The sequence below is a fragment of the Ursus americanus genome, chromosome 6 (genome assembly GCF_024610735.1).
Source record: "Ursus americanus isolate L20-20 chromosome 6, mUrsAme1.1.p, whole genome shotgun sequence".
Taxonomy (NCBI): Eukaryota; Metazoa; Chordata; class Mammalia; order Carnivora; family Ursidae; genus Ursus; species Ursus americanus.
The window spans coordinates 26,081,527-26,098,992 of NC_142132.1; the positions used below are offsets into that span (position 1 = coordinate 26,081,527).

Consider the following 17,466-nt stretch of genomic DNA (forward strand, 5'->3'; position numbering starts at 1 on the left):
CCAGCAGCCCTCTGCCGTCACAGCCATCCTCTTTCCCCAAATCTCAAAACCCCAAAAGACTTGTTGAAATCTTTAATTTAAAAATGGAGCAAGAAGATTTCTGGATAGAAATACAAATAACTCAGCTCTGGGGATCCTCCTCAGTTCTACCCCCATCCCAGGCCTTGCTTGGCCTTCACATTAAAAATAGAAACATCAAAGTACTAGATTACACCCCACCCACGGCTGACACTTCTTGTCTGACATAACTTCCTGCCACCTTGGGGCACAGATCCCATGGGAAAAACCATGCAGGGAAGGCATCCAAGTCATTCTCCCAAACCTAAGCTCAACCCCTCAGTGCCTTGGCAGGGAGAGAGCCTGGGGCTCCTTTTTCTCCAGCCCTTCACTGACTCTTGGTCTTGGCTTTGACCTTGGGCACTACGTAGGTCTGGTGGAAGAAATGGGCAAAGAGGATGAAATAGGTCACATACAAGACAAAGGACCAGAAGAAGTGTTCCATTGTGGTGTGGCATCCCTGTTCCTGTCTCCAGATGTAAGTTAGGATGCCAACAGTGGCTCCCATAAACATCTGCAGGATCTGCAGGCTGGTGATGAGCATGGGTAGCCACGTGGGGGACTTCACTTTGGCAGCCCTCAGAGTGTAGTAGATGTACATGATGGCATGCACACCGTAGTTCATGGTCATGAACCAGCCGCCTGCAGGCACCTTGTTCTTGTATCCAAAGCTCGTGTACACTAGCACTGTGCTGTGGTGGTACCAGTGCACAAAGATGAGTGGCCGCTTACGCAGGATGATGAAGGCCGTGTCTCCTGGGAGATGGGGAGTCATAGCTGGCATACCACCCAGTGTTGGGACCACCCTCCGTGATGGATATAGGGACATAGGTGGAATTCTCAGGGCATGGAGAAGGGTCTTTATGGCAAATAATTTAAAGAGGAGCTTGGGTAAGAGGTGTCGTTAGCACCCAGGGGTGGGGAAGGGACTCTCCATGTGATGGGGGTGGTGGGGGGGGCCCTGAGGAGGGATGTGGTTGACTGGGCACCAGAGAGACAAAGCCTTGCCACTCACCAAGTTCAATGATCTTGCTGAGAACAAAGAGGCAGGACCAGAATCTGATTATGGGAGTGTTGGTGAAGATGGAGAAGCACACGGTTTGCTTTAGGCTCCCCCTAAGTATCAGGGTACCCATATGGCCCCATGTCCTCAGTGCCCCCAGGATACTGAAATGGGACAGAGGAAAAGGGTGTAAGGGTTATCCCCAGGAACCAATTCACCCTTCCCACTTGGCCTGGCAGGTCATGGCCCCAAGCTCCACCACTTCCCCCGTTCCAGCAGAATATGTCACAGCTTCTGAGATCTTGGGGCCAGGATCCAACCAGTAATCTAGAGGAGATGAGGTCTGGGGAAGGACCAGGGAATGCTGGAGGATGAGACTGAAAATTGAGTTAGGGACTAGGTTTCTTGGGATGGGTAGGAACCTGGGAGGGGATGGAAAACAGGATTGGGGAGATGGAAGGAGTTTGGGGGATGAAATATGGGAAGGAGGGGCTAGAGAAGTTATTGGAAGGTCTTGGGAGAGGGTGTTAGATGCTGAGAGCATTAGAGGCTGGAGAAAATTGTTAGAAGGACATGGACTCCATAAGCACAAGAGGACTCATGAGAGAGAGCAGAGGTTGCCAGTATGGGGCCTGGGGAAGAAGGAAAACAAGGTAATATGGGAGGAGGATGGAAGCTGGGGAGGGAGCTGGAACTGAGAAAATGGGTTAGGGAGAAAGCTAGAGGGCAACTTGGGGCATTGACTCAGTTGGGATTTCCAGAAAACTTTTAGGGATAGAGTGAGGGTCTAGGGTCTACAGGATAGGCATGGAGTGGAGATGGGGGGGGGTGGTTCTTACCTGAAGATTGCAAGGCAGAAGGACCAAAGGATCAGAGGCCCCTGCAGGCTGAAGCCCTTCCGCGTCTTCATGTAGTTCTGCCCCACAAAGATGAGCAGCAGGTAGACCAGAGCTATGGGGAATGAGGTTGCCCTGGCAGGCAGAAGGCAGAGGGGATGGGCTTATGGGTGGGTGCTGGTTAAAGGAATGCCCACTTGTCTCTCAAGATGAATGCTCTGGGTTGGAGTCCCAGCTCTGCCACTTACTAGCTGTGTGACATTGGAAAATAATTACTTAGTTCTCTCAGCCTCAGTTTCCTTATTATGAAGGAGAAATAACACTCTTCGCCTGACAGTGTTAAGGTATATAAAGTAATTAGCACAGGGCAGGGGCTGTGTTCAAGGTTTCTGTGATTATTGCTCTCAGCTGTGAGTGAGTGACAGCTGCTGGTCCATGCCTAGAACCAACCCAGGGCTCCGGTGTAAGAAGAATGCGGGGGCGCCTGGGTGGCACAGCGGTTGGGCGTCTGCCTTCAGCTCAGGGCGTGATCCCGGCGTTATGGGATCGAGCCCCACATCAGGCTCTTCTTCTATGAGCCTGCTTCTTCCTCTCCCACTCCCCCTGCTTGTGTTCCCTCTCTCGCTGGCTGTCTCTCTCTGTCAAATAAATAAATAAAATCTTAAAAAAAAAAAAAAAAAGAATGCGGCAATAGTTTCTGCCTGGTTGGGTCATGGCAAATTAGCTGGAGCGCAAAGTCAGCCCACAAACACCTCTGAGGAGCTTTAGGGCAAAGTCAAAGAGCCTGGGTAAATCTTGAAATAGCTCCCCCAACTGTGTCTCCTCCACAGCGGGGACAATGGAGCATTTGGGGAACAACGTGATAATTGTGAAGGGCAGACTGTCCCTGGGCACCAGCACTATGCCCGCACGCCTGCACACACGGCCACAAAGGAGAGAGGAGAGCCGTCTATAAGGTGGGTGGGAGTAGGTATTCAGATCAAACCCTTCCTCAGAGATCATTTCTCACTACACTCTTTCCCCTCGGTTTCTGTCTCCTACTTTCCTCAACCCACTTTCTTCCTTTCTCCCTCCCTTCCTTCCTTTCTGCCTCTTCCTTTCTTTCTCTCTTTCTCTCATTCGTTCTTTCTTTCCTCCAGATCTAATCTCTTTGAGATGCCACGCTAACTGCACCTTGGACAACAGGGATATGGAGCCGGTACAGGGGAGCCCGATACCTTTGCTCTTTAAGAAAATCATTGCAGGTATCTAGTGTCTCTTTCCCCACCCCCACCCCACCCCAAATAGCAGTCATCAAGGTCAGGACCCTGGCATAGCCTTTCGCCTTCCGCAGGTCTCACCAGTACTCCTCCAAAAGGGGCCTCATGTCGTGGAACAGCTCGAAGTTGTAAGGCTGCAACATCTGCTCTATTTCGTCCGAGACATTCGTGGCTGTGACCATTTCGTTCTGCAGACGTCGAGGTCCGGAGCTTGAGAAGCTGGGCAAGAGCTTAGGGCACCGAGGATGGAGAGAACTTTGGGGCAGGACCAAACGCACGCGGGACCCAAGGAACTCCGCGGCAAGCGAGGAGCGTCAGATTCAGGCACGTGCTCCAGTCAGACTACTTCCACCGCCGCCGCCACTGCGGTATATGAAGCTGAATTGCTAAGCCGCGGCCGGGCGGCACGCGGCCCCTCCCAGCGCCAGGCCGTTATCCAATCTCGACCAAGATAAGCCCCTGTCCTGCCCCTGGACCGCAACTCGCTCTCTGATTGGTCATCCTTCAGAGAGCCTCCCCCAAGTGCTTCTCACACCCCAACCCAAATGCCTGTGGTAGGATCCCACCACGCCCACTTTCCCATCCTTTTCTCCCACACCTCCGTTCCCACCTGCTTGGCTTAGCCCCTATGGCATTGCCAGTACCCCTACAGGCCTGTCTTCCCCTGGTACTGCCAACCATAGCCTTTGCCTCAGTTCGCTTTAATCCTGACCTACCTGGCAGTGAGGAGAGAGTGGAGGTGTCCTCAGCCTCTGATACCTGCATTCAGAAATTCGGGTGTCAGTTTCCCCCCTCCCTGAGACCCTGGGAAACCGAGACCCCGGATGAAGACGAATGCCCCATAGTCCCATCTGCCCTCTTTAGGTCTGTCGTTGTGGGTGGGAAGGAGACTGCTTTTAATATTTTTTTTTAAGATTTTATTTATTTGAGAGAGAGAGAGAATATGAGCGTTGGGGAGGGGCAGAGGGAAAGAGAGAGAAGCTGACTCCCTGAGTAGAAGGCAGATGCTTAACCACTGAGCACCCAGGTGCCCCGAATTTTAAAAATCTTATCGTCAAGGTTGTTGATGTTGATGTTTGGGGAGATGGTTGTTGAGGCTGTTGCGGATTCTTTACAGTTTCCTGAATTCTTGAACTGCTCCAGCTTGAAACCCAGTAATAACCTTGGAGAGGAAATGCGGTCACCCTCTGGGCTTCTGGGGTTATTGTCTTCAGGTTTTCTGGAGGCCTTCTAGGGTTTATAGAAGAGGAAATGCAGTGCATCTCCCCAGTGTCTTACTAGTCTCTCCCAGTTTGTGCTTGTCTAATCAAACCTATTTTTTCCTTGCCTAGGTACCCAGCCCCAAAGAAATATTTTTAAGCTTTTAAGGCCTTGTCTGTCCCTAATGTCTCTCCTAGGATTTATTTATTTGTTTGTTTATTTATTTATTTATGATTTTATTTATTTATTTGACAGAGAGAGACAGCCAGAGAGAGAGGGAACACAAGCAGGGGGAGTGGGAGAGGAAGAAGCAGGCTTCCCGTGGAGGAGCCTGATGTGGGGCTTGATCCCTTAATGCCGGAATCACGCCCTGAGCCAAAGGCAGATGCTTAACGACTGAGCCACCCAGGCGCCCCTCTCCTAGGGTTTATGAAAGTGAGGGAGAAATACAAGACTTGAAGACAGTTTGAAATAAGATGGGGATTTGCAAAACAAGGGCCAAGAAACATAAATATAAATATTTAAAATCGGGACATGGTTATAAATGTCTATGTGCAACAAAGTGCACAGGCCCCAGAGCCTGAAGACCTGGGTAGGAATCCCAGTTCCACTTCTTTGAACCTCAGCCACTGTCCTGCCCATGCTATCTAAATGACCCTCAAGTGTGTCCCTTTGTCCCTCATCGCTCTCACCTAGTTGGCTCTCGCTACAGCAACTACCTTCATCATGTTAACTGGTTGCACCACCTCCTTCTCTAATACAGTGCTTCTCTCTCTTCATTGTATTGGAATTGGAAATTCCTAAACCTGGCTGATTGTGACATTCCTGAGCCCCAGTCCCAGAGATTCAGACCCAGTAGGTGGTCCTAGACCATATTTTGGAAACTATCATTGCCCTCTCATCTAAAACCTAAATTGGAGGGGCGCCTGGGTGGCTCAGTTGGTTAAGCCTCCGCCTTCAGCTCAGGTCATCATCCCAGCGGGGAGCCTCCTTCTCACTCTCCCTCTGCCCCTCCCCCTGCTCATGCTCTTCTCTTGCTCTCTCTTTAATAAATAAATAAGATCAAAAAAAAAAATCTAAATTGGATCATGCTGCTTTCCTGCTTCAAACCCTTCAGTTTTCAAACGCTTGACTGCTCCATATGTAGGCTGACACTCAGAAGGTGATTAGTGCATATTTGATGGATGAATGAATAAATGGAAGAATGAATACTATAAGAATAATACAATCTAGGTGTTACAAGACCTGGATTCAAATCTCAGCTTCACCATTAACTAGTCATGTGGTTTAAGGCAAGTTATCTAACCTCTTTGAGACTCGAATTTTTCATCAGTAAAATATAGACAGTCATACTTGCCTGCTTACATCACAAGGTTGGGGGTCAGTATACAAATCATATAATGTCAAGGAAAGGATATTGTGGATTAGACAGACACATGGAAATGTCAGGGTGAATCATTTTGGAAGGTTTACAAATGCATATAGCGTAAGTATAGTTGGTCCTGAGTTTCGCTCAAACAAAGATATTTTACGTTGTCTTTCCCTGTGAAGTTTAAAGATTTTATTTTTCAAAGTTTTTTGGAAGAAGTGGTATTCATTTTTTTAAAAGATTTTATTTATTAAATTTGAGAGAGAGAGAACACGCAGGAGCAGGGGTGGGGGGCAGAGGGAGAAGGAGAAGCAGACTCCTCGCTGAGCAGGGAACCCCAATGCAGGTTCCATCTCAGGACCCCAGGATCATGACCTGAGCAGAAAGCAGACACTTAACTGACTGAGCCAACCAGACACCCCTATTTTTTTTAAAGATTTTATTTATTTATTTGAGAGAGAGAGAGAGCACAGAGGGAGAGTGAGAGGGAGAAGCAGACTCCCTGCTGAGCAGAGAACCTGTCCGGAGCTAGATCCCAGAACACTGAGATCATGACCTGGGCTGAAGGTGGACGCTTAACCGACTGAGCCATTCAGGCGCCCTGCCCCTATTTTTTTTTTTTTTTAAGATTTATTTATTTATTTGAGAGAGAGAGAGAGTGCACATGTGCACACAGAAGCAGGGGCAGGGGGAGGGACAGAAGGAAAGAGAGAGAATCTCAAGCAGACTCCCCTCTGAGCATGGAACTGAATAGGGAGCCTGATCCCAGGACCCTGAGATCATGATCTGAGCCGAAATCGAGTCTGACGCTTAACTGACTGAGCCACGCAGGCACCCCTAAAGATTTTCTTTTTAAGTAATCTGTACACCCAACGTGGGACTTGAACTCACAACCCCAAGATCAAGAGTCACATCATAAGGGGCATGATTTCTTGATGAATGCCTTTTTACCCCACTAGTCCTGGAGCTCCTTAAATGCAGGGAATATGTCTATTTTGCTCAACATCATTCTCCTAACACGGGGACATACTAGGTACTCAGATAATATTTGCTACATGACTGATTGGATGGCTGAAATCCTCAGCCTATAAATCTGGGTGACACTCTGTTTCTCTAGGATAAATACACACCCCAAGCTTGTCTGGTCTTCTGGCTCTTGGCCTCAGCTTTCTCATCTGTAAAATGGGGATAATATCTACCTCAGAAGGATGTTTATGAGGATCAAATGAGATCATATATGCTAACGAGCATTATACAATGTAAAGTGTTAAGCAAACATCAGTAATTATTACCAAAAAAGGTACATTTGTACAAATTTCAATTCATTTTTATTTATTTTTTAACACTTTATTTATTTACTTGAGAGAGAGAAAACACAGAGGTAGAGTGAGAGGGAGAAGCAGACTCCCCACTGAGCAAGGAGCCCAACATGGGGCTCGATCCCAGGACCCTGGGATCATGACCTGAGCTGAAGGCAGACGCTCAAGCGACTGAGCCATCCAGGTGCCCCTCAGTTTCTTTTTAATAAAACTGAACTAAATTAACTTAAAAGGAAAGTCACGATCTGGTGACTGGTTGCACGATGATGTGAAATGTACTTAACAATACTGAATTACACACTTAAAAATGGTTAAGATGGTAAATTTTATGTTACATATATCTTACCGCAATTTTTTAAAAATTTAAAGGAAAGCTATAAAATGGGAACAATTTTAAGACAAAGAGTTAATGTGCATACTACCTAAAAAGCTTACCCTTAGTCCTATCTCTGACCTTTGGTCAGTGGCTAAAAACATAGATACGCTCATCTTATAGACTCCAGTGTCTCCAGATCCACCTGTCATTAGCTTCCAGAAAGATCTTCCTAAAACACACGTTAGCTCATGCCATTGCTCTTTAAGAACAACAACAACAACAAAAAATTCTCAGGGCAAAGGTCAGAATCCTGAGGTTAGCCTTGACTCTTCCTTTCCAGCCTATGTTCCATCATCCCCCCCCACTGCCCAGCATTCCAAATTTTAGCTTTAGAAAAGTCACAATTCCATTACACAAGTACTATATTTTATTTTTTTTCAACCCCTTCACCTCTCTCCACATTGTTCTTTCTCTCCAGACATCTTCTCACCTGGACAAATCTTACTCTTTGTTTAGCCTTAGCTCTAAAGGCACTTGACCTGCAAAAGCCTAACCTGCTTCAAACAGAGTCAACCCCTTCCTTCTCTATCTTCCACCCACAGGACTTTGCCCAACCTGCCTGCTGGTATTCTTCTACCAGTGGAGTAAAGTTAATTATATATTTTCTATACTACCTGGCTCCCCCACCCTATCCCAAATGGTCATTTTTGTTAGGGCACTCATCCTTGAGGGAAGCACACAGCACTTGGCACATGGACGGCACTCAAAATATGTCTGTTGCTTTGAATTGAATAGGCATCTAAGAGGAAATACAAACAGTAAACATATATATATATATATATATTTTTTTTTTAAAGACTCAACTTCCTTAGTAATTATGGAAATGCAAATTAAAGACTATATGTATAGTATGGTCCCAATTAACAGCCATTAAACCAAGTAAAAATTAAATACCCAACGCCAGTCAAAGCCCTGGGAAAAGATACATCCATACCTGGCTGGTGGCCAGGTAAATTGTCTTAATCCTTCTAGAAGCATACTTAGGTAATACTTAGCAAGAGCCAACCGGTATTCTTTGACCCAGTCCCTCACCTAGAAATTTAAATCCCAATGATATAGGCCAAAGGAAAAAAAAAATCTCTATGTACTGAAACACTTACGTCGGTAGGTGATTAAATTATTAACCACTTCACAGTACAAAACAGCTTACAGCTACCAGAACATGGAGAAACATGAACCATGTTTGTAAAATAATGTGAAAGAAAACAATATTTAAAACTGTATCTAGGGGCGCCTGCGTGGTTCAATTGTTAAGCAGCTGCCTTCTGCTCAGGTCATGATCCCAGAGTCCGGGGATGGAGCCCCACATTGGGCTCCCTGCTCATTGAGAAGCCTGCTTCTCCCTTGCCCACTCCCCTGCTTGTGTTCTCTCTCTTCACTCTCTGTCAAATAAATAAATAAAATAAAATAAAAAATAAATAAAACTGTATCTATCCTGGGGCGCCTGGGTGGCACAGCGGTTAAGCGTCTGCCTTCGGCTCAGGGCGTGATCCCGGCGTTCTGGGATCGAGCCCCACATCAGGCTCTTCTGCTATGAGCCTGCTTCTTCCTCTCCCACTCCCCCTGCTTGTGTTCCCTCTCTCGCTGGCTGTCTCTATCTCTGTCAAATAAATAAATAAAATCTTTAAAAAAAAAAAACTGTATCTATCCTATTACCTCAGTTACCTAAAAGTGATGATGTTTTTATTTTTTTTTAAAGATTTTATTTATTTATTTGACAGAGAGGGAGAGAACAAGCACAAACAGGGGAAGGGGCAGGCAGAGGGAGAAACAGGCTCCCTGCTTACGGGGAGCCTGATGTGGGACTCTATCCCAGGACTTGGGATTATGACCTGAGCCGAAGGCAGACACTTAACTGACTGAGCCACCCAGGTGCCCCAGTGATGATGTTTTTAAAGACTGAATGAAAAGAAACACTAAAATGTGAATCATTTGATGGGGTGGGTGAGATTATAGGAAAAAAAATTAGAAGTATTTTAAATTTCCTTTCGGAATATTTTAAAATTGATGTCACAAGATTTTGGAATGCTACACATTCAGGGGAAAATGCTTTTAATGATGTAGGAAGTGCTCTGGATGGAATGTAAAATTTTAAAAATGTAGGATCTGAGACTATGTATAGTATGGCCTCAGATTTGTGGAGCAAAAACATGGAGGACTGCAGATAGAAAGAATATTTACAAGCTTTCTCTAGAGGAAAAAACATGGAAGAAAACCATGCTGAAAAACAACATTGGAAGGAAATGCACCAAAATGCTAACAGTTTGTCTGGATGGTGGAATATGGGTGATTTTAAAATTATTTTTATAATCAGTAAATGTTCAAAACTAATAATAGATGACTGAAATCTCTTGGGTTGAACTCCCTCTTTCGGGGCACCTGGGTGGCTCAGTCATTAAGCATCTGCCTTCGGCTCAGAGCCTGATCCCAGGGTCCTGGGATCGAGCCCCGCATCAGGCTCCCTGCTCTGCTGGGAGCCTGATTCTTCCTCTCCCACTCCCCCTGCTTGTGTTCCCTCTCTCGCTGGCTGTCGTTCTCTCTCTCTCTCTCTCTGTCAAATAAATAAATAAAATCTTAAAAAAAAAAAAAAAAAAAGAAGTCCGTCTTTCCCATGGGTTCTGTCACTGAACTGGCTCTTCTGCTCCTTCCTTCCCCCACCTCAGAGCCTGCATATCTGTGCCAGATTATCTCCTTTCCCCAGTATTTTTACTGTCTTGGTTTTGCTTCTATATTTCTTCCTGTGCCTTTGCTGGTTCTTCTTCCCATACTTCCTACCTCTTTAACGCTATTGTTTCTTAAAGTCCTGTCCCTGTCCCTTACTCCTTACTGCGTACTCTCTTTCCTGGGTAATCCCCTTTCATGATTTCACCTGTTAACTTCTATTTGGCTAACTCCAAACTACATATCTTCTATCTTGACCTCTGCTCTCTGTTCTTGCTCATATTTCCAACTTCCCCCTGGACTTCTCCACCTGGCTGACTTGAGTTACAGACAGCTCACATCCAGGTGTAGAAACCCAGCTCACTTTCTTCCTAGACCTGTTCTTTTTGCGGCTTTCCCTATTTCTATTTAAAGTCACCACCAGGCTCCCAGGCTAGGCAGGTCAGGATACATAATTTGCGAGGCCTAATGCCAAATAAAAATGTAAAGTTCCTTGTTCAAAAATTAGGAAGACTCTCAAGATGGTGACAGCAGAACATGAAACCAAGTGTAAGCCACTTCTAAGTGCGGGGCCCTGTGTGGTTGCACAGGTTATGCACCCACGAAGTCAACCCTGTGCTGAGGCTGAACTCTGGGGGTCCATCTTTGATTCCTCTCTCCTTTCTTTTGGTTTGGTTGACAGGGTATAGAATGCATCCACTCACAAAGATGGGAAATAACGGAAGAATAATAAATTTGAATAGTGGGATGAGAGGGAGTTGAGTACAGTCTGGGCCCTATGAATGCAAGGAACAACTAGATCAGAGGATCCAATAACCAGTTGTCTAGAACTCAGGTGGTCAATCTGCCTTCAACTCAGGGTAGAGGATATCACTGAACTGGCTGTGGATGAAATTAGCCAAGGAGAGGTCAAGCAGGGCCTTTCAAACTGGGGTCCATAGACCATTTACACTGTCATCTCCAGCTTGTTAAAAATGAAGTCTCCTGGAGCGCCTGGGAGGCTCAGTCGGTTAAGCGTCTGCCTTCAGCTCAGATCATGCTCCCAGAGTCCTGGGATCGAGCCCCACGTTGGGCTACCTGCCCAGGGGGGTGCCTGCTTCTCCCTGTCCCTCTGCTTGCAGCTCACCCAGCTTGTGCTCTCTCTCTCTCTCTCTCTCTCTCAAATAAATAAATAAATAAAAATCTTTAAAACAAAATGAAGTCTCCTGGGCTTACCCCAGCCTTCTGAATCTGAATATATTTAGAGATAGGTAGGGCTTGGGAATTATAGTTTCAACAAGCTTCCCAGGTGATTCTTTTGTGAACGCAGGAACTGTTAATGAGAGTCAAGAGGCTACAACCCCAGGGATGATATCAATATACAAGGTAGTGGATTTCATAATTTTTTGCCCGAGACACAAAAGGAGAAATATATGTTACCTTATAACTCCATACATATACATGGTTTGGAGACAACATCTTTCAAAACATACACACCCTTTCCATGTTGTGTGTCATATTTTTTTAAAGATTTTATTTAAAATATTTATTTATATTTGTTTATTTATGATCCCAGGACCCTGGAATCATGACCTGAGCCAAAGGCAGATGCTTAACCGACCAAGCCACCCAGGGGTCCCTATGTCTGATATTTTTATTCCATTGTATTTTATTATTTAAAAATGCCCATCATGGGGTGCCTGGGTGGCTCATCTGGTTATGCATTTGACTCTTGATCTCAGCTCAGGTGTTGCTATCTGGCTCATGAGTTCAAGCCCCGAGTTGGGTTCCACCCTGGGGGGAGGAGACTACTTTTAAAAAAATGCCCATCATGACCCACTAATAGGCTGCATCTTGTGATATGAAAAACACTGGTTAAGGAGTTAACAGAGGGAGAGTGTGTTGCTGGGGGCCAGGAAAAAATAAATCTAAACTCTCCACAGGTTCTTCAGAGTCTAAACTACATTCCAAAGTTTCTGAGAGCAAGCCTGTATCTGAGTCATCTTTGAAGAACGCTCAGTTCTTCACTTGTTAACTGCTACTGGACAAATGAATTCATAGAGGCCATGGCTCCACCAAGAGCCTGTAGTGAGCCCCGCTGTCCAAGCCGCCAGCCCAGGTCAGAAGGAGGCTATGCAAGATGGAGCAGCGCCAGCAGACGTAGGTGCTAAAAGGAAGGCTGGAAGTGGCTAGAAAGAAGCTGCCGTGGCTTTGGCCGTGCCATCTGCTCACCAGTCCTGCTAAGGATTGTCTCTGTCTTATGGGCTGCACCTGCCTTTCTTCTCAAGGGCCTCCCTGACCCCAGCCTGTCTCACATCCACCTACTGTTGACATCACCAACCTTAAAAAAAAAGAAAGAAAAATATTAAGCTAAGTGAAAGAAGTCAAACGCAAAAGACTACATATTGTGACCATTTATATAAAATTCTACTTATTTGAGTCCTTTCTCTTTTTTCTTGGTAAGTCTGGCTAGAGGTTTATCAATGTTTTAAACATTTTTTATTTACATTCAATTAACATATAATATAGTATTGGTTTCAGAGGTATAGGTCTATGATTCATCAGTCTTATGTAATACCCGGTGCTCATTACATCACATGCCCACCTTAATGTCCATCACCCAGTTACCCCATGTTACCCTATCCTTCCACTCCCCTCCCCTCCAGCAATCCTCAATTTTATTGATTTTTTTCAAAGTGTCAGCTCCTGGTTTCATCAACCTGTTCTATTGGTTTTTTTAGTTTCTCTATCATTTATTTTTGCTCTAATCTTTATTTGAAATTCTAAAAAAACCCCACAAAATCACAGTGGCAGAAAACAGGTCAGTGACTGGATGGAGCTAAGAGTTAAGGAGATTGATTGCAATGGGGTTAAGGGAACTTTTCATGGTGATGGAAATATTTTATATCTAAGGAAAGAATTGTTAAGAGAGCAGTCTATGGGAAGGTGAACTGGGTGAATGGGAGAAGTTGTGGGCCTTTTGACATTTTTGGAATTTTTTCTGGGTGTACTAGTTAAGAAATAAATAGCTAAAATAGAGGCACCTTGCTGGCTCACTAGGTAGAGCATGCAACTCTTGATCTCAGGGTCATGAGTTCAAGCCCTACATGGGACGTAGAGCTTACTGTAATAAAAAAGAAAAGAAAAGAAAAGAAAGCTAAAATAAAACAGGTATTTAAAAAAACTGAATTTAGGGGTGTCTGGGTGGCTCATTTGGTTGGGCATCTGACTCTTGGTTCTGGCTTGGTCCTGATCTCAGGGTCATGGGATTGAGCCCTGCATAGGGCTCTGTGCTCAGCGTGGAGTCAGCTTGGGATTCTCTCCCTCCCTGCTTGCGTGCACTCTCTCTCTCTCTCTCTCTCAAATACAATGAATAAAATCTTTTAAAAATAAACTGAATTTAGACTCAGAATTTATTAAAGAGAGAAGTATGATTATTTTTAGACTCAAATTTTAAGTGGGTCACACCTGTTATATGAACATATCGATATTTTTAAAATACCGTAATAACAACAACAAACATTTGCTGAGTTTTGCCATGTGCCAGGCATGGCTAAGAACTTTAAAGAACTTGAGGCATACAGAAGTTACGTAATGTGTCTGAAATTATACAGCCAGCCAGGAGCTGTGAATTTCTGAAGGTCACTGGATCCTTATAGCATGGAAGAGACTAAGATGGAGTGGGTCCAAGTGCTTCCTGTGGGAGTAAAGTGGGTGTGATAAGAAAGAGAGTCTACTGTACTGGCCCACAAAGGGCCTTGGTCTGAAAGGTGAGCTGAAACAGCTAGCAGGCCTCAGAGAACCGGTCCAGGGGCTCAAGATCTAAGGGTCATGTTGTGGGAGTTACACCCCAATCAGAATTCTCCATGTTGAATCAAAGGGAAATAAGCAAGGCAGGCAAGACATTAAGGATTTCCAGTATCAGCCAGGCAAACCTGATCTCAGATGGTTGGCCACCTAGCATGGATGTGGGGCTAATGTGTGCCTTTTGGCAGCTGGAGGGCCAGGATGGATGAGAGGCATTCAGGGAAAAGAGGAAAAATGGAGAAATAGTTGGAGGAGTAGAAGTAGTGTAGGTCTATGATAGAGAAATCGCCCCCAATTAGTCCTATACATGGCTTCAGGGACAGAATGGGCTCAGGAGGCCAACTAGCGGGTGGAACCGGTTGTTACTGAATTAACCCTAAGGCCTGAGTGTCTCCAGATTGTCTGGGAGGCTCAGCCACTGCAAGCCAGTGTCTGTGTCCTGCCGCTTCACCCAGTTGATTAGATCTTTTCCTGGGACCATTTCCAAACCTCAATTTCTACTGCTTCCTTGAGACCTCACTTTTCTGATTCCTCTGTGGAAAATAACCAAACTCCTTTGGTTTCTCCCCCGCATATCTGAGAGCTTGGAGAAACGTCAGTTCTGTCCCCAAGATAAGGAAATAGTTCATGAGTACTATCTGGATTAGAGCATTTAGCAGCTAGTGCCAACCGCCTTAGAACCTGAGTCCATAGCTGGACTATCGCTGGTTGGTATGAGCCTGAATCATAGTTTTGTTTTGTTTTGTTTTTTTTCTAGACTGTGTCATCCTGCCTTCCCCAATTTATTAGAACGTCTCTGAGAGCCAGGACCATGTCGGTCACACCATCCACTCTATCAGAACCTCAAAGTCCTACCGCCAAATACATTCATTGCTCTGTCCACTATTTCCAAACTGATCTAAGGCAGGGAACTAATAACACACTCAAATTGGGTAATTCTAGAAAAGTTTAATAAGGGAACTATTAAACTAATAAACTGGTGCAGGGAAATACAGGTGGTGGCCACTTTACCCATAGAAAGAAGGGATGAGGGAAGGGAGCCATTACTAGAATACAGAGACACAAAGAGCTTTGTGGCAAGGGCTGCCTGTCAGGAGCTGGGACCTGCTATCAATTGCCATAGGTGCCCAGAGCAGCCCCGCAGATTGAGATCCTCCCACCCTCTAATCTCTTGCCGGTGCTACACATGGGCCAAGTTCAACCAGAAGCCAGAGGGCCTTGGAGCCATTTGCTCAGTCAGCATAGGTAAACTTCCAGAGAAGGAGTGAAGCTTGAAGGGTAAATAGACATCATCTTTAACCTAGACTCCTGCAATAACCTTCACCTATTGTCTGATTTCTTCCCAGCTGCCAAATATATATAGATGAAAACTACCATTTTAACTATTTTTTATTTTTTACAATTTTAATTTATGTAATTTGACAGAGAGAGAGAGCACACAAGCAGGGGGAGTTGTAGGCAGAGGGAGAGGGAGAAGCAGACTTCCCGCTGAGTAGAGAGCCCAGTGTGGGGCTCGATCCCAGGACACTGGGATCATGATCTGAGCTGAAGGCAGACGCTTAACGACTGAGACACCCAGGCACCCCAAGAATGAAGTTCTGATACATGGTGTAACATGGATAAGCTTTGTGAACATAATGCTAAGTGAAAGAAGTCAGACATAAAAAGAAAAACATTGTATGATTCCATTTATATGAAATATCTGACATAGGAAAATTCACAGATATGGAAAATAGATGAGAGGTTATCAGGGGCTTCGGGGTAAGAGAAATGGGAAATTATTGCTTAGTGGGTAGTTTCTGTTTGGGGTTATAAAAAAATTTTGGAAATAGATAATGGTGATGGTTGCAGAACATTGTGAATATAATTAATGAAACTGAATTCTACACTACCTGCTTGTTCTCCCTCTCCCTCTTCCTGCTGCGCGCCCTGCTTATGCTTTCTCTGTCAAATAAATAAATAAAACATTTTTAAAAAGGTTATAATAATCTAGACAGTGTAGTACTGGCCTAAGGACAGACATAGATTGATGGAATAGAATTGAGAGCCAGGGATGTCTGGGTGACTCAGTTGGTTAAGTGTCTGCCTTCGGCACAGGTCATGATCCCAGGGTCCTGCATCGGGCTCCTTGCTCAGCAGAGAGTCTGCGTCTCCCTCTGTCTGCTGTTCCCTCTGCCTGCTGCTTCCCCTGCTTATACTCTCTCTCTCTCTCTGACAAATGAATAAATAAAATCCTTAAAGGTTGGTATGGATCTCTTCTAACAAAGTTTAAATACAAGCCTCAAAAGGATCCATCTGATTACAAGAAATTTAACTGCACACCAGAAAAAAATCCAAAATTATCTAAAAGAATACAACATAATCTAGCAACCAATGATGTAAAAATCACAATGTCTGACTCAAAAAAACCTAAACAACCCTCAAAACGCAAGAAAATATTACCCATAAGCAGGATAAAAATCAATCAGTAGAGGACAGTGGTGGATCTAGGGATGCAGAGACCCAGGGTCCTGGCAGCAGGGTGGCCCACTGGCTGATAGCAAGCATATAGTCAGCATGCCAAGGCCAGCTCTAAGAAGCGAGGGACTGTCTTGGCTGAGTATCGCTGCCCCAGATGTCAAAGAGTTGGATGTGTTCAACACCAGTCTGGGGCCATTTGCCAGCAAGCACCAGCAAAAGATCCAGAGAGTCCTCAAGTTCCAAGTACACTTCCAGGACATATGTGCCACCACTGGTGTGGATCCTCTGACTTCTGAAAAAGGATTTTGGTCTGAGGTGCTGGGGATACAAATTATCACAGTGTGCCTAGCCCTTCCATTTCCCCTGAAACGGAAGCTATAAGAAAGATCCAAATGAAACGACTTTGGAGAACTTTGGAGGACCTACACAATAGGCATTCAAAGGAAGAAGAAAATTTGCCTAGGATGTCAGCCAAGGCAACCTGATCAGGGCCATTAAGTAACTAAAGGCCCTGGCTTTGGCATCATCACTGTGGGAGGCACTTAGCTCATCAGTATGTTCTGAGTTCAACAGAGATCACACTAGGTGTTGCTGCTGGCAGGGAGAATGGCCACATGACCATCAGGGAGATCAAAGCTAATCTTAAATGGGAGACGAAGTAAGTGAGGCAAGTTCTGGAACATCTGTTGAAGAAAAGGTTGGCCTGGTTGGACTTGTAAGCCCCAGAGGAGACACACTACTGTCTGCCAGCTCTTTCCACTGACCTCTGCTCCCGTTAGATTACCACTGATGAGGCCAGAGAAGTCCTCTTCTGAATCTGAGAGTGTGGAAGAGGGCACAGCGGCTGGCAGGGAGAAGAGAGAGGAGCTACTGATAAATAAAACCTGAACAATTTTGTTTAAAAAAAAAAAAGAAAAATATCGACCAATAAAAACAGGTCCAGAAATAATAATGTGATGAAACTAACAAACAGGGACATAAAAGCAGTGATTATAAAAATGCTCTAGGGCACCTGGGTGGCTCAGTCAGTTAAGTGTCTGCATTCAGCTCAGGTCATGATCCTGGGGTCCTGGGATCAAGTTCCACATAGGGCCCATGCTCAGCGGGGAATCTGCTTCTCCCTCTTCCTCCACTTCTCCT

The 17,466-nt window shown here is 45.2% G+C and overlaps 1 protein-coding gene and 1 pseudogene across 1 annotated transcript; one reads left to right on the forward strand and one right to left on the reverse strand.

Annotated features, from left to right (window-relative positions):
* Positions 1 to 14: 14 nt before the first annotated feature.
* On the reverse strand, positions 15 to 3,488 carry ELOVL3 (ELOVL fatty acid elongase 3). The gene is made up of 4 exons (XM_045802830.2): positions 3,237 to 3,488; positions 1,900 to 2,031; positions 1,073 to 1,224; positions 15 to 813 (listed from the first exon to the last, which is right to left on the reverse strand). Exons 1-4 carry the CDS (start codon positions 3,335 to 3,337, stop codon positions 386 to 388), a joined length of 813 nt encoding a protein of 270 aa, XP_045658786.1. The 5' UTR covers positions 3,338 to 3,488; the 3' UTR covers positions 15 to 385.
* Positions 3,401 to 17,141, forward strand: LOC123796037 (vacuolar-sorting protein SNF8 pseudogene; annotated as a pseudogene).
* The last annotated feature ends 325 nt before the right edge of the window (positions 17,142 to 17,466 follow it).